This window comes from Cupressus sempervirens, chromosome 3 (genome assembly GCF_028749045.1).
Source record: "Cupressus sempervirens isolate cs-2001-9-10 chromosome 3, ASM2874904v1, whole genome shotgun sequence".
In the NCBI taxonomy this organism is placed as follows: Eukaryota; Viridiplantae; Streptophyta; class Pinopsida; order Cupressales; family Cupressaceae; genus Cupressus; species Cupressus sempervirens.
Window position 1 is genome coordinate 352,639,027 of NC_143120.1, and position 26,066 is coordinate 352,665,092.

At 35.9% G+C, this 26,066-nt stretch overlaps 1 protein-coding gene across 3 annotated transcripts in view; it reads left to right on the forward strand.

Annotated features, from left to right (window-relative positions):
- LOC149566436 (Metallopeptidase M24 family protein) overlaps positions 1-26,066 on the forward strand; it is a 153,123-nt gene that overhangs the window by 16,241 nt on the left and 110,816 nt on the right. For 2 of the 3 annotated variants that reach the window (XM_089819789.1, XM_089819791.1), the window contains exons 4-5: positions 13,703-13,798; positions 13,917-14,066. In XM_089819789.1, coding sequence (XP_089675915.1) covers positions 13,703-13,798; positions 13,917-14,066 — 246 coding nt within the window. Of the gene's footprint in view, positions 1-13,644; positions 13,799-13,916; positions 14,067-26,066 lie in introns of all 3 variants that reach the window. The other variant, XM_089819790.1, reaches the window with a different exon arrangement.

A 26,066-nucleotide genomic window follows, 5' to 3' on the forward strand; every position in this document is an offset into this window, starting at 1 on the left:
AACAAGGACTTGATTGAGATTTACAAAAAAGGGCAGTTCTTACAATTGATTCTTCTCTTTTAGGAATAATATACTGGTATCTTTTGTACAACACTAAAAACATATCAAAAAGGACTTGTTGCTACAATAATATTTATAGCTTTCTCGGTAGACTTATGAGCAATGAAGAGGATATCGATTTACTTCCTTGTGGAACAGTTATAGAAACCCAAATTCTTCTAAACTTATTCTGAGAGATAGATCAACAATTTTTGGTACTTGGTAAAGCTCAAAGTCTTTAATCGAACACCACCTAGATTCTTTAACAAATACTTAAAACTGAGGCTCAAAGAGAAATAAAAACAATCAATTCAAACGAGGAAAAATAATCAAAAACTTGTTTTGAAAGAAAATCTAGCACTTGAAGTCAAGAAAATAAAACCCGAAATTGCAAGAAAGACTATGAAAAACTCAATGGAAATCTTGAAAAATGACATCTGTAGGTTTAGAACATTGATTTGCTTCAAAACATCACACAAAACATCCACTACAATCTACAAGCCTTTGATAATATACTATTTTTTCTAATAGATTCTCACAAGCAAGCCAAGCTAAAATATAGAAGAAATAATCAAAACTTTATAACACTATGATTTCTTCACATTCAATGACATGGAAGTTCATGCAAGAACATGTAAGTTGATGGAAATACATGCAACTCACATGCAAGTTCATAGAATGCGTGTGATTCACATGCAATTAAAAACAAGTTATTTTTCATGAAAATTCCTACAAGACTCTTTGAAAAAAAATCAACACTCATGAAAAAACCAGCTTGTGATTTGACCTTGAAACTATCATAAGTTTTGTAACAAAACTCAACTTTTTTTCATGAATATTTTGCTTACCAATAGGATACAATTACAATGATGTTCATCTCTTTATATAGAGATTGGAGAATGAAATTATCCAAACAGATAAACGTAACATGACTTAGTTAAAGCTAAAGCTAAAAAGTAAATGTAATAAAATAGAAATGAAACTTGTCACTATGGCGACTATATTACACATATAAGTGCTATTTTAAATAATCTACTAATCTTTTGATAATCTAATTATTGATGTAATAGATTACTCGTGCCTAAAAGACAATTCAATTTCAAACTTAAATTTTTATAGGCATATGCTTAGATGTGTTAGAGAGAAGATACAGGAGTAAGGCTTCAATAGATGATGCATAGTTGTGCGTATAAAATCAAGTTGTGTGCCTCATTAAAAAGGAAAGTTCTGATTAATATTTCAGAATACACAGGTGCATGCTTGACAGAGATGCAGACTGTAATGTCCCTTTTTAGGTTAACTAGTGAATTTCGGACAGTTACCTTGATTTCTCTATTCTTGTTATCAATTACAATCTATGATACTGCTTATTTAATTGATAAGATATAGATAGTGATAATGTTATTTCAAGAACTATATACACACACACATTCATATATAGATCACATGTAGGATAGTTGTTCTTATTATATGAATACTGTAAATATCACTGCTATCTCTGATTGGACAATTAGATATAATTGATCTTATATATTTGCACTAAGTGCAATAAGACGATCTCTGCTATATCTGACATGGCTGATTTGAGTATGAAAGACGATCTTGATGCTCAATAGCTTTCTTTGATTTGGCAATGGGAGATATGCTATAATATTGTCTTATTCTTGCTTACAGTAATTGATTGCTATTTCTGATATGGAATTATATTCTTGCAATAGATACTAATGTTGTTACTGATATGCCCAAGTAATCCTTGCAACAATGGTGCTGTCTATGATCTTTTTTCCGTATGTACTATGTATGGAACCGGTTAATGCCAATAAGGCAACCAATTAATCAAGCAGATCCAAGAATGGATGGATAAGAGATTTAAGGTTCCAATGATGATTGCTGGAATGAATTTGAACTCCCATACATATGATGGAAGGGTTGCTTTTCTAGAAATATGCTTATTCACAATGATGACTCTCTTTAAGAAAATGGCATCCTTCTTTGACAGTTAGTTAATTTAATATAGTACACTGACTTAACGTATATCAAATGCTGCCTTGTTGCTATAATTTGTGCCTCTCCATGACAGATATCAATTACTTTATAATCAATAGTTAGAACTTAGCATCCTTGTCTTAATGTTGGCATTAGTAATACTGCTAATTGTCTTAATGACTCTTACTGATCATCCATTTGACATTGCTTATTTTATACAAGTCACTATCTTCCCATTGATACTTGATGATTAACATTTATCATTTGATTAGTCTTCCTTAGATTGATATCTGCTATTTGATAGTCATTTCTCACTAATTGATGTGGGAAGCCTGGTTTGGCCTTGGATTGGCAGAGTCCAAAATAGAGTCGTAGAGTCCTGGAGCTATGGTATATGCATAGTTATGGGACTCAAACTCGCCTCTAACTTAGAAAGTCAAAATTGGGCTCGGACTCAAACTCGGTGAATGGACTTGGCAAGGACTCGAAAAATCAAGAAACCCATGAAACTCAAAGATGAAAGGATTTAAGGATTTTTTTCATGCATCTTTTAGTCAATTAACATTAAATACACAATAATTGAGATAAATAGGAGTTACTTAACACATACACAATTTTGCATAGATCACATAAGTATAAAAGCAAATTTCTGAAGGACAAAAACTGAATAACATAGTATAAAGTTCAAATCATATATCAAAATATCAGCTAGTGTAGAAGACTAAGGCTCATAGTAGCCTATGCCCTCCTATGAATATGCCTAAGATAAGTCATGGAAGACTGTAGAGTCATCCTCTCTCCGTGTGGTTGAGGCTGAACCTCAGTGGCATCCTCATCCACATCCACACCCACATAATCTTCATTATTAGACTCAGATCCATCACTCCTAGCCTCAAGGTTCTACACTTGGCCTCCTTGCACTGTAGCCTCCTCGACTGCCATCGCTACTACCTTTGTCTCTTAATTCACCTGATCAACCCACTCCACATCTTCATCACTGAAGATAGGATCAACAATCTTTTTGTTCCACTCTGACTATGGATCAATGGTCTCAAATACAATTGGTGATATATCGGTGCCTTGGATTTGTCTACGAGGAAGGTGAAGGTTGTAGTGAACAAAGACAAGATCATTCAATTTTTGCACAAACAATTGAAATGCAAGTAAGTTTGTAGAAGCCTCCTCCAAATGCTTCTATTAACTCCTCTCAATACTTGAGTGCAAGCTACAAAGTTGCACAAACAATCAAGAATTGATATGGGACAGGCAACCAGTTTGCTAATTTCTCTCTCAAAACCCCAATACTCTTTTCTAACTATTTTCTCTCTATCACAAGCATTAGCAAAGGATGGAATGACCTTTTTAGGTAAAATAGATGTTATACAAAGCACAAACAATTCACTTAACCTTTTATTTTATTATTTGTTGCACTTTATGAGTCATGCTGCTAAAGAGAGTCTAGAGCTTGGGACTGTGCAAGTCAAGAGATTCCTTGGACTCGACGAGTCCATGGTGACTCTGTCAAGACTCTGCCGAGTCCAAGACCAGAGGCAATCTGCCTCGTTTTGATGAACTCTGGCTTGAACTTGGCGAGTCTTGCTTTGACCCGCGAAGTCTCGGAATTATGGGTATATGTCATTTGCATGTAATATATAGTGAGAGTTGAAAGTTATATCAGATTGTTAAATTCTACGTTTAGAATGTTAAATTGAAGGTTTCTTATGGTACCAAGATTTTACTGATGTCTAATCTAAAGTGTTGTAAGTGTTCAAGAAGGAAGCCAATAAATAAGAAAATTAGTGATAACCTTGTGTGACATTGATTTTGAATCCATGAAGCAGCTTTGAAAGTTTTGGAATGATTAGTTGTGGTCATCTATTTTTCTTCTACGTGTTATTATTTCCATGCATTTTTTTTCAAGTTCATATTAATCATTGATGCAACTCCAAAAATGTTTGTTTTTATTTTTAATCTTTGGATAATATTTTTCAATCTCTAGACTCTCATCTTTGAGATCAAAACAGATAGGTTAAGTTTATTTATTTATTTTATCCTTAAGCAGAACCCTAAATAATAGACATTATAGTGTTCATGTTGGCCAACTTGTTTTTGTTTTTTGTTGTAATGTCCTTGTTTTTGGCCAATCTGTGTGGTTGATACAGTTAGCTCATCATAGCGACCCTCGTGAGCTGACAGGGCGTTTTGGGGGTCTTAGTTATGGATTTACTATTTTTAGTAGTTGTTATTATTGGCAGTGCAGTGGGTAACTTGGCAGTTGGTCATCACCTGCAGTTGATTAGGCTAATAATTGCTTGAGCTCCTATTTATTTATGATTCATTGAGTTGCATTGTTATAATAATGACTTTTAGAGATATTTTTAGAAAGCAAGTTAGAAAGTTTCTAGCGTTGAGTTCTTTTGGGAAAATTCCACATTTTTCTGAAGTGGAGTTTTATCGAAACTTTTGCCAACGAAAGCTTATAAATGAGAGCTCGTTTCATTGGGAAAAGCACGTTTGAATATATATTTGCTTTTTCTGCCTTTGTGACTTTTTCCTGAGTTTTAATTTCTTCGCCTTTCCAATGGTATAATGGTTAGTTCTGAGAAGTGACAATTCACAGCTGAGGTAGTGTGAATTAGATTATTGATAATTTTTAATCTTCCATTTCTGTGTAACTGTAGCTTTGGAAGAAGTCTTTGTGTTGGGAGTTGTGGTGGATTAAATTCTGAAAATTGTGAAGCTTGAGATGGTTGGGTCTTCCTACTGTATCCCTGTGGCTGAAGGAATGATTGGTTGTGGACGCCTCCCATTGTGACTGGCATTTGCAAATTCTGAGTGGAGGACGATTTGTTTCTGAGGACTGTAGATTAATGTTGCAGCTTTTTTTGTGAGTTTGGTATTCTGTCCTGGAGGGCAGCGTTGCATCTTAGGGATTATAGATGTCTTCTTTTTGAGACCTACGTCCATTCTCCCAACTTTTCTGGGAGTGGAACTGTCACCCACGACTGCACATCTAAGAGGCCACACAGCTGCATTGAATCCTATACAGCAATCAACTTGCATTTCTCCATTCGGCTATCACATTGGTGATTGGAGTGCATGGGTGTTTCATGGCTGGACAACAACCATTTTATTGGGCCTGCGAATTGTTAAAAGACCACATGATTGGTCTAACTCCAGCAGTGTAGGAGGAAGTTGAGCCTGCATTTTCATTATTTTGGTATGGGATTGCCTATACTGGCCTATGTCTGCAAGTAGAAGCTTGCAATTTTATTCTTTCACGATTGTGTGGACATGTGGTGAGTTGGACTGTTCAATCTGAGGGTTGCAATCTGGATAAGGAATTATTTTGCCCCAGTTCATCATTGTGCTTCAAATCAAGTTCCATGATTCTATTATTTCTTGTGTAGAAGACTTGGATTAATAATAAAATTTGCAGTATAATTTCATCTCTGAATTGGTCTGGTAGCAATTGGTTTAATTTTCAACACTGTCATTCACTGCATATTCAGAACTAAACTAGAAGAAACAATTAAAATCCTAAACAAAAATCTGCATTACTACTATTGATATAGAGAGAGCTATATTAGACTTACCACAGTGATAGCAGAGTTTGTTGGCCAAGTGTTTAACCAAATGTCAAACTAATAAATAGTGAAGAATTTGGTGTTTGTTGAAGTGATTAACTAGCTAGGGGTATTAGAGCGGTTTACCAGCCAGCCTGCAGGAATTGGGCTCAGTTTTAATTTTGTTTGGTGCTGACTTTGAAGATTTCAGATCTGATTACTAGAGTGACCAGCACTTTAATTTCTCTAGTTATGGATAGACATAGGACTAGCAGTTCTAGAAGTCGGTGGAGTAATGAGGAAGTTAGCATAAAAATGAATGCGTTGCAGGAGAGTATGGAGAAACTTTAGCTTCATCAACAGAGGTTTGCGGATAGCTTGTTAGATCCAACGACAATTGAGAGGGCAGCGAGGTATATGGTTTATGCCTTTAGAAGGCCGACATCAAGGTTGCAGGGAAGGAAGCTTGAGTTTTCCCCGATAGTTGTCCATGATACTGATGTTCCTTCATTTAGTACGACACTTGCTAGTCCTATCCACAGTATTGATGATGCACTAGTTTCACAAGGACATGTGGATGTGCCCGTGATGGATAGTAGCACTGAGCTTCAGCAGGTTGAGGCTCCCAAAGTAGTTGCTATGGTTAGTTCAGAGGCGGTTGATGCAGTTGTCATTGACTTGTCAGACTCACCGGAGGCGGGAGTTGTTATTGGTGACTTATATGTCAGCTACTGTAGTGTTGCTCCAATGTAGGAGGCAATTGCTTCCTTAGGTGGGACTGAGGCACATATGGAGTCACCCAACTATGATGTTGGTGATATAGGTGATACAACAAGGTCAGGAGATGTGGATGCAGATGGTATGGACACATTTGATGATACTATGAGCTGCACCAGGTATGATATCCCTTATCAAATATTGGGTGATGATTCCAAGGAGGGTTTTGGATGAATCCCAAGGTCGATGTTTACATGATTTTACGTTTGAGGTGGAAGCTGAGACATGCAAGGAGATTGATATTGTGAGGGCTTCCATATCTTCGGATGAGAAGTTGTGTAAGGATGATGGTACACGTATGAGTGATCTTGTGGTGGGCAATTCTGATTCAGTTTCCTATCACAGTGTAGTTAGTGAGACAGAGATATTGCATAGGAGTCAGGGTTGCAGAGGCATCATGTGACCAGTTAGCTGAAGGTGAGTGATAGGGACATTTCTTCAGCCCTTGGGCATTATGATGTTGTCCGTCAGATGTTAGCCACATTTGGTTGGGGTGCTCCTATGGCTGATGGTCGCAGTGATAGTACTCTTTCTCTAACAGAGGTTCATGCGCTTTGAGAGGCTGTTAGGATCTTGAAGCATAATTACTCATAGCTAGTTGTTGACGGGGATTAGCTTCTGGAGTGGGGTAGTGCCTATCATGAGACATTGTTAGAGAAAGAGGAGGAGGTGGTGGAGCTCACCCAAGAGCTTGAGGTGACTGCAGACTCTCTTCAATGTACTCAATGGGCTCTCCAAGAGTCACAGTCACGATTGGATGAGGTGACCGTGGAATTGGAGCATGTTCAGACCACACTAGCCTGAGATCCAGTTCAGTTGCATATTGTGGTTGATGATGAGTTTGCTTCTATAGTTGGCGATGATGGACATGATGATGTGGCCAACACATTCGTCTAGGATATGGGTGCAGTAGTTACGGATGAGATGAGAGTATTAGGGGAGTTGGGCTCTCATGCTGATTTGCTTCCTTCTGCTGGAAGCAAATCTATTCTTCATCTCATACAATTGATAGCATTGGACAGTTGACAGTGCCACATTTTCAGAGTGATCAATTGTGGGTCGTAGGGGAGTAGGTGGATGCTTCCAGAAATAATTTCTACTACACAGAGTCCTTCATGGAGTATCTATTGGAGAGTTCGGATGTGAGGGAGGATTCATACAGAGTGTTTGAGGTTACTCTCATCCGAGGCTCTCATGCTATTTAAAGGTTGGTGGGAAAGATTGTAGAGACTCTGCTTGCTATGCTTCCCCAAAGGGATTTTGAGGTTGGGTTTGCTAAGAGGGTTGCCCAGGATCCTACCCGACCAATAGTTTGAAGTTAGAGATTGGAGCCATCTTTTGATTCCCAATTTGATGATGATGAACCTTTGACAGAGATTGGGAGTTTTTATCGGCATTACACTGTGAGGAGTGCTCATCATTTTTCTTTTGCCCCACAAGTAGATGACTTGGTTTCACGTTGGTGTGGGTTGGCTCCAGTTTCATACCATCCATTATGGGATGGGTTAGCACCATCTTTTGCAGATGGGATTGACAATTGCTTGCAGTATCTACACACCCCGGACATTTTGGCAGAGGTTGGAGTTGGTCTTTGTGATTCAAACATCTCCCCAGTACAGTTGGGTGTGATCATCAGTTTGATGGGAACTCAGGTGTGGACAGAGTTGGTATTTCAGCTGCATTGAGTTTCGATGAGTTGTTGCCTTCATCAACACCTGGGGTCAGTTTGCAGATGATTCTAATGTTGATGTCTGTTATTTGGATGTTGGTGCTACAAGAGTTGCTTGTACACAACAGGGTTGGTACATAGTTCTACCTTTGGGATCCAAGTGCATTGTGTGTTCATTTTGCTCCGGAATTGCTTGGGGACAAGCAATCTTAGGGATGGAGGACTTTAATGTCCCCGTTTTTGGCCAGTCTATGCCGTTGATAGAGTTAGCTCATCATAGCAACCCTCGTGAGCTGACAGGGTGTTTTGGGGGTCTCAGTTATGGATTTACTAGTTTTTGTAAGTCTATTTTTAGTAGTTTTTATTATTGGCAGTGCAGTGGGTGACTTGGCAGTTGTTCATCACCTGCGGTTGATCAGGCTAATAATTGCATGAGCTCTTATTTATTTATTATTCACTGAGTTGCATTATTGTAATAATGACTTTTAGAGATATTTCTAGAAAGCAAGTTGGAAAGCTTCTAGTGCTGAGTTCTTTTGGGAAACTTCCACGCTTTTTGAAGTGGAGTTTTATCGAAACTTTTGCCAACGAAAGCTTATAAATGAGAACTCGTTTCATTGGGAAAAACACACTTGAATATATATTTTCTTTTTGTGCCTTTATGGCTTTTTCCTGAGTTCTGATTTCTTCGCCCTTGCTTTGGTATAAGGGTTAATTCTGAGAAGTGACAATTCACAGTTGAGATATTGTGAATTAGATTACTAATAATTTTTAATCTTCCATTTTTGTGTAACTGTAGCTTTGGAAGAAGTCTTTGTGCTGGTAGTTGTGGTGGATTAAATTCTGAAAATTGTGAAGCTTGAGATGGTTGGGTCTCCTTACTGTATCCCTGTGGCTGAAGGAGAGATTAGTTGTGGACGCCTCCCATTGTGAATGGAATTTGCGAATTCTGACTGGAGGACGATTTTGTTTCTGAGGACTGATTGCTGCGTTTTTTGTGAGTTTGGTATTCTGTCCTGGAGGGCAGCGTTGCATCTTGGGGACTGTAGAGGTCTTCTTTTGAGACCCGTGTCCATTCTCCCAACTTTCTAGGAGTGGAACTGTCACCCACGGCTGCACATCTAAGAGGCCACACAGCTGCATTTGATCCTGTATAGCAATCAGCCTGCACTTCTCTATTCGGCTATCACATTGGTGATTGGAGTGTGCGGGTGTTTCATGGCTAGACAGCAGCCATTTAATTGGCCTGCAAATTGTTAAAGGACCACGTGATTGGTCCAACTCCAACAGCATAGGAGGAAGTTGAGCCTGCGTTTTCATTATTTTGGTTTGGGATTGCCTATACTGGCCTGCATCTGCAAGTAGAAGCCTGCAATTTTATTCTCTCACGACTGCATGGACATGTGGTGAATTGGACTGTTCAATCTGAGGGTTGCGATCTGTATAAGGAATTATTTTGCCCCAGTTCATCTTTGTGCTTCAAATCAGGTTCCATGATTCTATTATTTCTTGTGTAGAAGACTTGGATTAATAATAAAATTTGCAGTATAATTTCATCTCTGTATTGGTCTGGTAGTAATTGGTTTAATTTTCAACACTGTCATTTGCTGCATATTCAGAAAATTAAACTAGAAGAAGCAATTAAAATCCTAAACAAAAATCTGCATTACTACTATTGATTAGAGAGAACTATATTAGACTTACCACAGTGATAGCAGAGTTTGTTGGCCACGTGTTTGACCAAATGTCAAACAATTAAAATAGTGAAGATTTTGGTGTTTGTTGAAGTGATTAACCAGCTGGGGGTTTTTACATTTACTATAGATTAGATTAAAATTAAGTCAAGGAGCTCCTCCTATGATTTTGTAGAGATCTTTTCTTCTCAGTATTTTGTTTTGTTGTTGTTATGAAAGTGTCAAATTGAAACACCATCCCAAGACAACACATTTCAATAGAAATTGAAATAATGTAATATTTACATTCCTAACAATTCACATTCCATTATTGAATTATTGAAATGCAATCATTTCTTTTAGCAAGAATCCAATTATATCTTTTCTAGGTTTAGCTGTCTAGAGTTTTAGTTTTTAGCACCAACTTGATGTTTTGCTAGTCAATTTAGTTTGTCATTTTTTAATCTTTTGAATGATATTTTTTTCCATATTTTGCTTTCAGTTTGGTTTGGTTTGAGTATATCATTTTTTAACTAGTCGCATAGGATTGGTATAGGCTCATTCATCTTGATCTGCAATTTCTCAAACTCAATAGAGGAAATTTCTAAAACACAATTTTTTTTAATTCTACTGGCCTGCACAAAAGAAAATTTGTAGAGAGATGAATGTTGCTAAACGATGAGAGAATTGAAATGGTAGAAAAAAAATGAAATTCACCATAAGCATTTAGATTTTTGCCATCGAAAAATAAGCTTGCTAGTGGCAAGTCCGCACCCCTTAATGTAATTGACACACAAGCCTCTTATGATGCAATTCTTCCCTCCATGCCTTGAAGTCAATGTTCCATATCAGTTGAAGGATGCTCAAAATTCTACATTTTAGCTACACGTGCCATCAAAGCTTATGTTTAGACATTCATAAAATATGTTGAAGTCAGTATCGAACTTAAATCAAAGATTTTAAAATTTAATTGTTATAGCTGATCAATTAGTAAAATCATTTCATTTCAATGATTGGTGATATTATTATAACACTAACAAAAATTAAAACTGGGATGTCCCCCATAGAGCATCAATGTTGCGAGTCCCTATTGATAGGGGTGTTACTAGTTTGAAACCCACAGATGTCAGGCTGATGGTGGTAGCTCGCGTGTAAACACAAATAGATAGGTAGGAATGGAGTCTGCGATGGAGGGTTAATGTTGTCTGTGACTCCTGGGAAACTTTGTGGATTGGGTGGATATGTGGACTTTCAACCAACATGGAGGGGCTTGACCAAAAGGGTGCAAGGGAGGATAGAATACAAAGTGATAAGGAGTAGCAACACATGTCAAATGGAGAGTTAAGGGAACTTGGAGGGATAAGTGGTTTGCCAGGGGAAGGAAGGATAAAAGGGAGATGTAAGGGTTATCAGAGTGATAAGGAGAGGAATTTAAACTTAGTTACCGGTTCGAGTTCGGTTCGAAATATGGGTTTGAAGAACCTGTTTGCTGGTACAGCAAAATTTTGGAAAGGGTTTTGAGTTTATTTGGGTTCGTTTGTACAAAAACATGTAAAAATTATATATATACATATTTATGAAGCCTAGTAGCATAGTGTATCATAAAATTATATGATGTAAACTCCACCTTGCACAAACTTCTTTTGCTCAATCACCTATTTGCACACCAAAAATGATGTCAGAAGCCAAAATAATCTACTTACGTTCACTTTTTACGGCAACTGGAACTGAAAAAATATATAATTCGTCCCAAATTCGATCTGGGAAGCCAAAATTGACCTGGGTTCAAATTCTGGACTGTGGGTTCAAACCAGCCCAGGGAAAATCGAACCCTGATCGAACTTGGGTTGAACCAAACTAGTATTTCGAACTGGTTTGAACCCAAGCAGGGTTATTGGGCCAAAACAGTGAACCTGGTAACTAAGAATTTAAAAGGCCCAATGAATATAATAGAACCTAGGAGGTGTTAATGCCTCAAACAACCACAATTGTTATCATTGAGGTGGGGTCTCCCTAATATGGCCTCACTAGTTCAAAGCTCTAGTAAAAAATGATTATCAACCAAAACAAAAAATGCAAATTAAAATAAAAGTGCATACATTCAATGTTCAAACACTAAGTTTTCATAGCCATATCAAAAAACATATTACTAATTATGACCAAAACATGTCTTATCATTAGCACCTTATAGAGTAGATGATTGACAAATTGTCTTAGCTCTAGTATATTCTTCATATGCCACGCCCACCATTTAATAAGGTCATTTTGTAGAAGAGCAACCCTATTAGCCTCATCCTTTGGTTTGCTCAATAACTTAAAGTTTGACAAATTGAATTCAATACTCTAGAAGTCGAGTTCCACCCTTAGCATTGCACATCCTAAAGGTTTTCATAAGCTCGCCTTTACCTTACCATCATTAGGAGGAACTTTTGGAGATAAGAGCATACACAGCTATATGAAGGCTGGTGCTTGTTGTGTTCAACCTCTTTGTCACAATAGATGTGATATGCTCATTACAAAATTGTAATTTAGGATCCTTTCTACAAATCATCAATTTCATTGATGGAGCTTGCTGTCTGAAGTCCCATTGGCTTATAGCTAGGTTAGTCTACACCAACAGGCCTAATTGCCTCCACAACAAGTGATATGGTAGCAATTAATACCCAGAATAGAATTAAACAATTATTGTCTTGTCAGCATTAATTTATACCTGGACAGTTGAAGAGTTTTTTCTTATGTTTTATGCTTTGTGTTATCTTTTTTTGATTCTGATAGGGCCTTAATGAGGCATTTAAAAAATATGCTAGGTACATGGACAATTGCCTCTGAAGCTGGTCATTGTATTAGAGGAATTTAAGAAATAAGCTAGGAACCTGGACAATTGCCTCTGAAGCATTCTTTGTTGTTTCTTCTTTTGATTCCAGTTGGGCCTTAATGAGGTATTTAAAAATTATACATTGGTGAAAACTGAAAGTATATTATGTCACACCTATATTTACGTTCTGTTTCTTAACAGAATTGTCTTCCTCAACAGTTCATTAATGCAAAATACAGGAATTTTTTAACGTACAGCTGACAATTGCTTACACTTAAGGGTAATGATGTGCAAAGTGCAAACTTCAAATATTTTTTCTTAAAACTGATCTTATGATATTCTAGGGGGACCACTCTTGAAGTTTAGTTGGATGGCTTTTTGACACATCAAAGAGTTATTGAGTGTACAAGTGAAGGTGGTTGGATATGGAGGCAAGAAATAGACCATTTATTGGTGGTCATTGTTTGTAGCTTCCTATGGTTTTAGTCACAATAGAAACTGGGTTCCTTGTAAAAATTCATCCATAAGAGACTTCGGTGGTATGAAATATCAGTTGAGATATGAATTTTCTCCTCTTTGGTGAACGATTCTCTTAAACACATATGTAATTCTGTTTAAATAGGAATTCTGCTTTTGAATCCAACATCTTTTTGTAAAACATTGCTTGTGATCTGTAAACCAGAGTTTCCCTGTGCTCAACCACAAAATATGATTCTTAACATATAGTTAGTACTTCTAAAATTTTCAACCTGTGTAGTATTGCTTTAGCTGTTCAACTGGAATAGACAAGAGACAAATAGTTTTTATGCATGCTAGCTTTACTGTTTCGTTTTCAAAAGTGGTCCAGGTTGGATACCTGGTTGCATTTGTATTTAATTGTTGTGTGATTGAAGTCAGAAAACTGTTTGTTTGTATGCAATTCATGCTTTGTTGTAGCTTCTTTTGATTCTGCCTGAATCATAATGTTGCATAATAGATATTTGAAGCTGTGAACTGTAAGAATATTATAACACTCTTATTTGTTTTCAGTTTATACAAAGAACTGGTTTCTGTACAAGTGCATTGAAGTTGAATATGAGAACATACAAATCTTGATTATTTGAACTTTTGAAACTATAGGGGGACCTCTCTCTCTTGGAAGGTATTAATGCTTTTGATTTACGCTTTTTTTTCGAAGGACATATCAACTGAGAAGGCATTTCTCTTTAGTCCAAGATTAAGTGAAGAATATGCTGTTTGGTTGGGAAAAATACCAAGCTTATCTTACTTGAAGGTATGCGGCGGTATTGCTAGTTTTCTAATAAGATTATCTTTGGAGAAACTCTTCGTATGTATTTATTCCTAGATTTGTATCTTAAGATTTATTTATGATGCGCATTCAATCTTTTCAGGAAAGATATGAAGTAGATGAAGTATATTATACCGATGAGATGGAAAGCATCTTAAGGTCTCTTGCCATAGGGAATGTAAATGTGCTTTTGTATCTCTTGCATGGTCTCAACAGAGATAGCAACAAATTCTCACAACCCGCTACTTTTGAGGTGATCCATAATCTGATTTGTTTTATTTATTTATACTTGACGCAAATGAGGCAGAGATTTCCATGATTTATGTGTGTGCATAAATTGCTAGCAGATCTCTAGAAGGTGAGCTCATCATAAACAAGCAGCTTACAATAAACAAATAAACTCAATATTGGATTTTTAACTCCCATTACTGCCTATAAAAATGCATGTCTAAGATTTATTTTACTTTGACTATCTTACATTTCATTAGTTCCTCCTCTTTTTTCCACTGTTTCTTCACAGTTAATGGGTGGAGGTGAATGCAAATGCTTTGCCTGCTTCTTATCTCCAAACCTCAGTATCAGTCAAACTGTAGACACTTAACTGAATAATTATGTTAGTTGAAGAATTTTTCCTGAATTCTGAGCTGAGTAATACCTTAAGTGTCATTGAGTTGTGAAATTTAAAGCTGATAAACTACAGGTGCATTGAAGCAGAAGGTAGCATGGGACTATATAATATCTTTCCTTCATGAAACTGTAGGATGTACCCAAATAGCAAAATTAGCCTTATGTGATCAGCTTTAGCAAGCATCAAGATTTTTGTATAATATAATTTATAAACAACTGATATTGGTCTTTAATGATTAATCATCAAATAAATCTCCAGATGAGAAATAATTTATGGAGAAGAAGAGATCCTTTGTAATGTGCATAATATCTGGTACTTTCTAAAACAATTAATTAGATTCTTATCATCTAGCAATGACAAAAATCATTTTCTAGCTGTATATATTCACACCAAAAGAGAAATTCCACTCCCTGTGCTTTTTGACTTCGGTAAATTTATGTGAGTGGTTAGATGTGTGGGCAACATTAAGAACCAACACACTTTTATAAACTATGGGGACTTGTTAATAATAAACAAAAAAATATATATCCAAGAAGTTACTACATTCAAGGCTCAGAAAATTTGTTTGACAGGAAATCAGCCCATTCTATGTACTGTGGCTATAGCGGAGCCAAGAGAATTTTATTACTATGATATATCCATCTAGTCTATATGGATCTTATACAAAAGATTCAACAGACCTTTGGTTGCCTTCTCATCACAATGTAACCATAAGAAAGTAGGGATTGTTGAAGAATGTTAATAGTGAAGCTCCTGAAATATGTTTCAACTTGTGTAAAATTAGTTGAGCCTCCGCACTTTTCAGAGTGTGTGATTGTAGCATTGAAATCTCCACTAAGAATGATCTTTTGGCCTTTGCAAGGCATGGATGACATTTGATGGCTTCTATCATAACTACCTGCCTTCTGTTTTAGCAGGTCTGTAGAGTCTGGACATTAATTAAAAAAGGTCTTCCTGCAGGCAATCAGTCTTCACAATTGCCACTATAGATCATGAACGATAGGTTCTATTGCGAGTTTGTTTGCCTTCCACAACACCCAAGTCCCCCCTATGGCACCTCAGGTTTCCAGAAAGGTCCCTTTCCACTGTGTCCACCATTAATTTATTTGACTCATCCTTGGACAGCTTTCTTTCTTGAAGCACACTGACATTAGCCATTCATTGATCAATTTGGTGCTTGATCATGAGCCTTTGTTAGGGGATTTAATTCCACCAAGATTCCGTTTTAGGAGCTTCATTGTATCTCGAGAAGGGTAACTCCCTTTCTTGAGTCAACTACATATAGGTTTGCCCTTTTGCTTTGACAGCTTTTTCCCACTTTTCCTTAATGGTCTTCCTACCCCCTTTTCCTTCTCCCCCAATCCCTACTATTTGATTTTGGGTTGCATTTTTCAATCATTCTTTCCTTCATGATGCCTTCTTTTTCTTCCTCAAATTCACTAACCCCATCCGAATGCAAGCCTGAAATTTCCCTATTGTCCTTATCTTCTTGCCTTAAAGTCTCTAGATTACCTCTATATTAGAGTTCCCTTGAAACAAAACCCTCTAACAATTAGCTCTGCCAACTTTGTATCCCTTTTCCCTTTGTTTATGTTGTTTTGATCTAATGTCTAGATCAAAACGACATAAACAAAGCAAAAAGGGATACGAAGTTGGCAGAGCTAATTGTTAATCAAGATAGAAGATCTTGGGATGAAGTGTGGTGCCCCGAGATCTAATTGTTTTGATGTAGGGTATCCAAAGATCTTGTATCTTGATTAACAAAGACAATCCCTAGCCTTGTTTCCCAAATTTGCACATATTGAGGGTTTGCAAGTATGGATTAGGGAAGCAACCTCCTCCACAACCCCCAACAGTTCCTTGCGATACTTACGAGACTTAGATTCAACTTGGACTTGGCAAGGGTTATTAATCTTTGGACTTGGGACTAGACAAAAATTTGGTGAGACTTGACAAAGTTAAAACCCAAGAAATTTAGATATTTTTAAGGATTTAAAACTTGTTCACTGCAACCTTTATTAAATAAACCAAAAATACACAATAACATTATCAAATAGAAGCTAATCTGATCGCATACACAAGTTTACATCAACCACATAAGTATAAGCTCTAAACACAGATTGTAGCTTCAAGAAATAGCACACTCGATATATAAATGTTTTCAAATATATATAAAACTAATGGAATATGAAATGCATGGCATTAAATGTTAGAAAATAAGGCTAGATGTAGAAAATATAGAAATATAGCATATCATAACGTAGAGATGCAATTAGTTCTTTAAATGTGATCAACTATGTTGATGCAATAGCTTTGACAAAACACAAAAGGAAATCACGCAAGACAAAATTTCATTGAACAGATGTTGTAATTTGCCACAATGTTTGATTGTAGAGAAGAGAGAAGAATGAAGCTTGACGGATGAATGGGCTAAGAAGCTTGACCTATAAAAGAAGACACCTTTTGAGAAGTATGGTGTTTGAGTGTTCAACTTGATGGCTCGTGATTGGATGATTTACTTCCTTGCACTTGATATCTTGAATTCCTGATGGCTCAACAATGGATGCTTGATAATAGGCTCATGAATCCATAATGGAGCTTGGATCAAATGAGGGGAGATAAGGGCTATATACACATCTCACACCATTTTAGAGAATCTGAGTAGGCCAATCACTGGTTTAGATTCTCCTCCCAAATCCTAGCATAAGGCTTTGTGCCAAATTTGTGCCTAGTTCCATGTGGACACATTGTCAATGGCGATCTATTCCTGGAAGAACAAGCCTATATTTGATTTGGGTCCTAGGGAAGTAGAGTAAGTATAGGATTTTCGGTGACAACTCATTTTGAGGTCGGAGCAAATCATAAAGGCTGAATTAAGTGGTATGTCCTAGGTGGGGAGATGAATTATGGGATTCGATGGAAAATGAGAGAATATGCCTAGGAATAAGGGGTAGCCGAAAGATCACAAGGAGTAGAGGACCTATATTTGAATTTAGGTACCCATTTAGTGCCATATGAGGTCCTACCATAGGGAATACACTAAAGTAGGCACAAAAATGAAACTTAAATTGAGCACAAATTAGTTGTTTACAAGTTCAGGAGATAGCTGGGAATTTGGTATTTCATCTTGTAATATTGAGTATTCAATTTTGCATGTTGTAGTCGAACAAAACTCTTATCAACAGGAAGATGGAAAGTGAGTTCAAGGAAGGATGAAGAGGAGTGACTCAAGGAATCCAGATAAGACACTTCAAAATTGACAAGGTGGTGTTTCAAGGCACGTTCAAGCTCAAGGAAACATCAAGGCATTGATGATATGACGAAGGAATTAAATGGGACAAGATTCACACAAGAATACATGATTTATAAGTAAATGAATGGTTCCACAAATAAAGATAAGATATATAAGATAAAATAATTTTATTAATGTCAAGCAAAAGACCACAAAGAGGGTCCAAGGGATTGCAAATAAAGTGCAGAAGACCAGCCAATGATGGGAATGCCAACTGGTACTTGGGGAAAGAAAACAAAGCCTAGAACTAACAACACTAGTAAACAAAAAGCTAGGTGCCTTGAGCAGGAGAGAAGAAATCCAAAGTTGAAGGATATGCTCGAAGGTGAGAGGAAGCCCATAGTTGACCCTGGGAGCCGCCAAAAGAAGGTTGCTGTCATGTGTAACATCTGTGAGGCCTCATAGATCTGATATGCCTAGGGGGGCCTAATGATCTCCCGGTAGCATCAACTGGGGGGTCAACGTGAAGGAGGTGATGAGCTAGTCAAGGTCTTGCCTTGAAGGCATCAAACACTAAAGTGTGTGGTCTGGAAGTCTCGTAACCTCCTAAAGTTAAAATGCAAGACAACACAAAAGAGAATATAAATCTTGGATTTCGCTTCAAATTTCGAGGTCGAAATGAAGGACTCAATTACTACAAGGTCAATATTGTCAAGTCAAGAAAATATCCAAGTAGAAGAATTCAAAAAATAATGATGGCTGAAAATGAAAAAGAACATTTAAATTTTTTATAAATATGAGCCACCCCAATCAATTTAAAGCCAAATAATGTGGAGTATTAAGAGATATTACTAGAGATGTAGAGACTTCTTTATGATGATGAAGAAATGGAGTTGAAACAAAAGATGAAGAATGGTAAAACTTCGAGAACCATGCAAACTAAGGATGCATCAAGCCATTTTCAAGCAACTGAAGGATTGCAAATTGACATGTCCAAGATCAACCAACTTGACTCATTCACAATTGGACATGTGGAAGGCATTTAATGTATTACCACAACCTTTTTTCTCATTGGTTTATCCTTGAAGCATATAGATATTTGTATCATGTCATTGGACGACATCAAATATTTGTAAGTGTAACAAACTATAATTAGAGTATCTTGGGATTATCTCGTTCATTGTTTTCAATTTAAAATTTTAAACTAGGCCCTTCGTTTTCATTGAGAGGTCTATAGAAGGCTTGGCATTCAGATTTGTAAATTGATTAGATTAGTACTAGGAGTGGTGGTGGTGGTGGTAGTAGTAGTAGTAGTAGGAGAGACTTACTACAGAGTATTGCCAAAATAATTGCAAACTCATTGAAGCTTGGTGAATACTTATGTTGTTTTGGGTGATAGCATGGTTTCCTACTTTCGAATTAGTTAGAATTTGTTTATGTTGAATAGTCAAATGGAAGACATTGTTGTTGGTTAATGGTGAAATTTCTTGATTCAAACATTGATTCATTGAGTTGCTTCGTTTCTACTTTCATAATCTTTTGAATGATTGATTTGTGTCTTTTGTAGAGTTTATGCTACAGTACAGGTGGGTCAATATAATATAGAGTGGCTTTAGATACTTAGAGCTGAGTGACTTTGAGCTTCAGGTTCAAATAATCTTTATAGAATTTAGGTGTTCGATAAAAGACTTTGAGCTTTACTGCGTACCCAGAATTGTTAATTTATAACTTTCAGATGAGTGTAGAAGACTTCAGGTTTGTATAATTGTTCCACTTTAGAAAATAGATTGGTATCTTCTTCATTGTTCTTATGTCAACCTAGTAGCTATTGATATTATTGTAGCAACAAATCCTTTTTGGTTAAGTTTTAGAGCTGTTCAGAAGATATTTGTGAAATAATTCCTGAGAAAGAAAAATAGATTGTGAGAATCACCCTTTTTACAAGTATCAAGCAAGTCCTTTTTGAAGCCACCTGCTGTAAGAAGGGAGCCTCCTCTATTGCATAGAGGTCCTAGTAATCTCATGTGATGTTGTCTCAAATCTCAATGTTGTATGTTGTGGTCACGTTGACTTACAATTTTTTTAGCCAGCAAGTATACTGTCTACAATTATTAGTATGACTTTCAGCCATGATCAACACCTCTGAGCATAGATGTGTGACAATAAAAGTTTTCATTTTCTACACATCCATTGAAAAAAAAATCTACCTTCAACCAAGTTTTAAACCCTAATAATCTTTGAATTTCTTGGGTTTTCCTACTTGCCAAGTCTTTGCAGAGTGCAAATGCCAAGTCTGAGTCCGAGTTCGAGCCAATCTGGGTCTTGTAACTGTGGGATAAACTCTACAAGTTATGTTGTATACTTTATGAAAATATGTAGATATACATTATATTTTTTTAGTTTTAACTATTACTTCATAAAGGTTATATTTTAGTAAGTTCCATTATAAAGAATACAATCACTTCACAAAAAGAAGACTACTTTAGATAAGGAGAAAGAAAAACTGATAAATTGAATTTAAAATCTCAATCAAATCATTTAAAGAAGCTCAAAGAGAAGGTTACATGCTTGCAATCTCGATAAAATCTATTTCACTGGGAGTTCAACACATCTGCAACCTTAACTCTCTTGTTTCTCCAACGTTCCATTTATATAACACTGCAATTTTGATTTATTTCAGGGTTTTATTTTCTGATATTTCCTTAAAGGTTATAGTTTCTGCAATATCACATTTCTGCAACTTCAACTGTCATTGGTTTTCCAAAGTGCCATTTGTTTCCTTTTTGAGTTTTAGTTTATTCAACTTAAACAAAATTCTTTTCTTTTGGGGTTTCAATTTCTGCAACCTTTTGTTTCTCCACAGTTTCATTCATGGCCCCAAGAGTCTCTTATATATTTGGAGATTCAATTTTTTTAATATCGGGGGTCTTTTCTTCCTTCAGCACATCCCTCACTTTCAAATCTGAAATAGGGCAATTCAAGGCTTCAGACACCATAATTCCTTCATTTTGAAGGATCTATTCTTTTGAAGTTCTATATTGTTTAACTCAGTTATCTCCCCTTCAATATGTTCTCATCTCTTGAATCTGTAGGAGTGGTATTGTCAAGAGATTTCGGTTTTCTTCCTCATTTGAAGTCTTTTCAACAAATGACTGCAGAAATCCATCAAAATGAAAGTTCCTCCAGCAACTTAAACTGGTTTACCAGCACCAATTCTATCCTTTTGCATCTAGAATTTTTCGGTTAGTGTTATCATTAAATATTTATTCTAGCTACAATATCTACAATATATGGCTCTTTGCCACAATGACAACCTTGACTCTAATTTGAAATAAAACTTGATTCAAACCAATCAAAAGGGACTCCTCTTCTGAGAAACATGTCAAGCCAAACCTGTATACCACAAAGGTCTGTGTTTGATGCTTAACACTCTCTAATTGATAGCCTTTTGAACTTTTGAAAGATAATTTTGCTCTGTTTTTGGTATTGAACAAACTAGTATGGAGATTTCTATAGCTTGACAATACAAAGGGTCCTTCCTCTACAAGAAACATGCATATTAAGTTTTGAGACTACTTAACACTATTAAGTGCAAAATGCCTTCAATAAATTGGACAAAACTTCAGAATCAGTGTACCCAAAACATCTAGACTGCATACTTCATCACATGAAAGAGAAAGAACAAGATATAGAAGCAGGCGATACTTTAAAATCAATGTCAAAAGTCAAGGATACAAGTTCAAAAATATACTCCCCTTTCAAATCATATAAAGGTTGTCCCAGACATATTCAATGACAGAAACAACTGGGTTCCAAACTTCAATGCTACTTGGCATTCATACATTTTTGCTAAATTATAAGTTGGTGTATTTAATTGTTTACTTGAACATGACAGATCAAGATTCAAAATCAGCATATTGTAAGCAAGATTAAAACTTAGAAGTAACAATTTTTTATGGATTCAAACAAATAATTTCTTAAATTATATAGATTAAACACAAGTCCTCAGTGTTGGTTCCCAAAACTGCAGATTGGAATCCTACGAGCCTTGCCTGCTCGATGCTGGGATATCCAACTGGTTAAGGCCAACTTGACAGGATTGATTGATGCGACCCAAATCCCCTGTGCTTTCGGCTTTGCAAAACCGAGGCGGGTGTACCTAATCCTGGATAACAACCTTAAATCTAAGATGCTTATAATAGATAAATTAGAATGCGAATGCGATGAAAGCTTTCAAAATGGCAAGAATTATAGAAAGCTTTAAGATTGCAAAGTACGATTTAAGAATAAAAGTAAATAATTGTATGAATGTTTTTAAAAAGTGATTATTACAGATGATTGCAACAAATGAATATATTATTTCTTTAAATGAAAAAAATGAACAGTTGCCAGCATATGGATTATGAATCAAGAATAAAAGACCAGTGCTTAATTAAATGGGCAATCAAAGTCAATATTATTAGTTGAGACGTACAACTTTATAAAGTTTAATATATTTTAACTATAAACAATTTTAACAATTCAGATGCAATGGATTGATTATATAAATGCAATTTTAAACTAGTCTAAGATGCACTTTAACTCTTGTGGAGACAAATTAGACATAAATACGGAAACAATAAAATATTTCACAATATTTACGTTTATCAAATTTAAAATGCAATAATGACCCAGTCCACTTATCCAAATATTAAAATATTTATAGAAATTAACAAAGAACATTTACAAAGGACACAACTTAATAATAATTTAAAACTTTGAAATATAAAATGAATAACAATGCCGAAAATAAAATCACAATAAAGACATTCCTTACAAATGATCCATCTATTGCGAATGTATCCGGATCGCACAAAATCCACTCAATGACTCAAATCCACGGGCTTTGTTCAAGAATTCATTCTTTCACCTATTGAAGAATAAAATATATCATAGAGCATGGTATATGTAAAACTTATAAGAATATATGAATGTGTCTCTTGTTTTTTAGAATGAATTGACCATACATTTATAGACTATGAAAAACTAGGAAAAGGTGCGAGTGAAAGAACACAACCATTGGGGCACCTAATCCCTAAAACTACCCGATAATGTGAAGGAATTAAGGATATAAAACTTCCTTAATATGATTTTATATATATAATAAAACCTTGCGCTAAGTTTATGCGATGTATCACGTAAGTGATGAGAACACCCGTATTTGCCAAGAGCACATCTATATTGCTCTTCTCTTCCACTATATATCTCCAGATCTCTTCGAATATCAACGCTCTCCTCAGATGCACCCGACGTTGGATTCTATCATGCCATCCCTTACGTATTCTCTGCCCTCCAGAATGTGCTTGCAGACTCCACGTTCTAGACCTACATGATCTTCGCCTCTACTATGTGCCATAATTCTAAATGAAAGGGCTCCACAGGAATAGCGCAACTTCAGATGCCAATGCATGATCTTCGTCAACATACTCCATCCACCCCTGGCGCTCTATACAGCATTTATGCTTCCTGCAAACAAAGATAGGAAAGTCAGAAATAAACAAGGAGGACTGATTTAGAATTCCTTTCCTAAGCAAATCGTTCCAAGTCTTTGTTGCTCCACAATAATAAATATTAGTTTCAAATGTCTCTTGCTCCTGATATCCAACTGGAAATCCTTCGAATCTCTTAGAATTAATTCTTATTTACTCATGCTAGTGTGGACACTAGACTCCTAGAGATGTTCAATGATTTCTTTCTGATGTATCTTTCATATGATTAACAATAGACCTGCAACCTGTACAATTCAAGGCTTGGAAAACATCTGTGTAAATATGATACTTTGAAAGAATTTTCCAAATCAAGACCAAATTTATGAGCACAAACAGCCACAGCAAAGTTTGCAAACTGCTGACACCTTCTTCACTTAGGCACTTCAAAATGATAATTGAAATTCATACACCCCCTAATGCAATCCAAAATTAACTCAGAGGTCATACACATTGCTGACCCTGATATGATGACTATAATCTGCATCTGTTATAGGCGCAGAGTCAAAAATGATTAAGTACATGGCTTTGAAAATTTGCTACCTCCATGACCTCATACTTCCACTTGAATATAAAAGATGATAACTTCTATTGAGATTTTGCAATCTTTCCCTCTAGGCATCAACAACACCAACTTATCATATTTGCTTACTCTTCAAGATAAAAAATGGAGACTGGAAATTTTAGGCTCCATCAATGGCTCTTGTTGAGGACATATGCCCCTTGTGGGCATAATGAGTATCTCAGCTATCTCTGGAGGAGAAGACCAAGCATTCATGCTTAGCATGATGACCATGAAATTAGGTGGTGCCATGGCCTCCCAAGAATAAACTGTCTCTTCCCTCTGTCAAACTCTCGATTTTGATCATGCAACACTTTGAACCCTGCTGAATTAAATGCACCATTGCTCTTGCTTAATAAAATCTGATTTGTCAGTAAATAACAAACAAGCATCATATGACATGTACTTTTCTTTCATCATTTGTTTATAATTAGAATTTGCCTTATCAACAAGATTTATAGAAAAGAAATAAATTTCATTATCAATTAATCCAAATATCTGACCTCTCGCATCACTCATTTGATTAGTATAAAAAGAAATTAAATCTTTAAAAGAAGGATGATGAAAACTTGAAAGCAATTCTTTAAGCATATTATTAACAAATATTATCACAGATTCTTTAGGGATACTTACCTCGGTACGCCGCTCATACTTCTTACTTGTATCACATGCATCACTTTTATGAATAATACTCACTATTTCTGCTTCATGAATGCAATCCTTGGTATTTGACTTTTGATTTGCTATTGAGAAGTATTAAGTGTATTGTGATCTTTGCCGACTGGAAGGTTCATATGTAGTTGATTTGTTATATCAATGTCTAGATCAATCTCTGCTTTGATTCCTTCTAGCATATAGTTTTCTTGATCTTTATACTCCAAATGCTGATTTTTCTCCTCTTTGTACTTGTTTGATCTCATATCATCCTCATATATCTGATATGATTTTGGCTCATAGGATGAACTAAAAGGTTTCTTGCCTTGTGAATATATACCACACATCTTATCGACTTCAACATTATCATTAGGCATGATATCTTTATTATTTTCATCATAATGCTAAGATATTTGTTTGCCTAAAATATCTTTTTCAAACAATGGACCTTCATCCGACATTTTCTCATGCTGTCTTACTTCACTTTCACAAAACATTATGTCCGGATTCTCTATTGTTTCATTGCATAAAAAATCTGAGATGATGTTGAAGTCCTTGGATGCCTTTTCTTCCTTTTCATGTATGTTCATACTGTCTTCAAAATCTAGAAATGTATAAGAGCTATATTCTTCATTCTCTTCTGCTAGTCCATCGTATATGGGATCTGAAGACTCTTTAAAATTGTATCCAAATAAATCTCTTTCTATACTTGGACCACAATACTCATCTTCAACAAACATGTCATCCTTTTGAGAACTATATGCTTCTTCTAGTTTGTTGGTTTCCTCCTCATGAGAGTAATATGGACTTGATAAGATGAATGACTGTTCTTGTTCATTGAATGTTTCATATGACATATCTATTATCTCATTAATTTGATTTTCTTTGTACAGGAAGAAAAATTTGACGACCCTTTTCAACATACTTTTGATATTCCATATCCAACAAGGTCTAAATCTCATCCACATTGAGAGAATCCTCCTCATCATTTCCATTTTCCTTAAAATCTAATTCCTTATCAGTCTCATCATGATCGACTTCTTCAATTTCTTCTACATTTGAATCTGAAACGTCATTATGTTCTTGTATTAGTTTAGTATCTTTTGCTTCATCTTTTAATAGCTTGATCCCATATCTGAAGAAGAAGTTTCACATCAGGGTCCTTTGGAGATATTCTCAACCTAACAATTTTGTTCAGAAATTCCTTGTAAGGAGGTTTGAGGTTTGATGAAATCTAATGATAAGTGTCAATCACCCTAAAAAAAAAATGTGCTGAAGTCTCGCCTTCATATCTTTCCATATTCAAAAAGGCATTAAGTGGAGACACATCAAGATCCTTTTCCATGCTGCAATTCTGATCTTCATATTGTTCATAACACATCTCTTCTTCATGGTTTGCCTCATCAAATTCAGATAGGAACCATTTTTCAAATTGTTTCTAGGATGAGATGCATTGTGTGGGTAGTGATTCATATGCCTATCTTGCATTGTCCTTCAAAGTCCTGGCAAACAATTTCATTACCTGATCTTCCGCACAAATCTCATAATCTTCTATAAATGTATAGAATGCATCCAAATGTCAAATTGCTGATTCATCCCATTCTCCATGGAACTTTGGTACCAGTTGAGAAAGCTTTGGAGATAACTTGCTA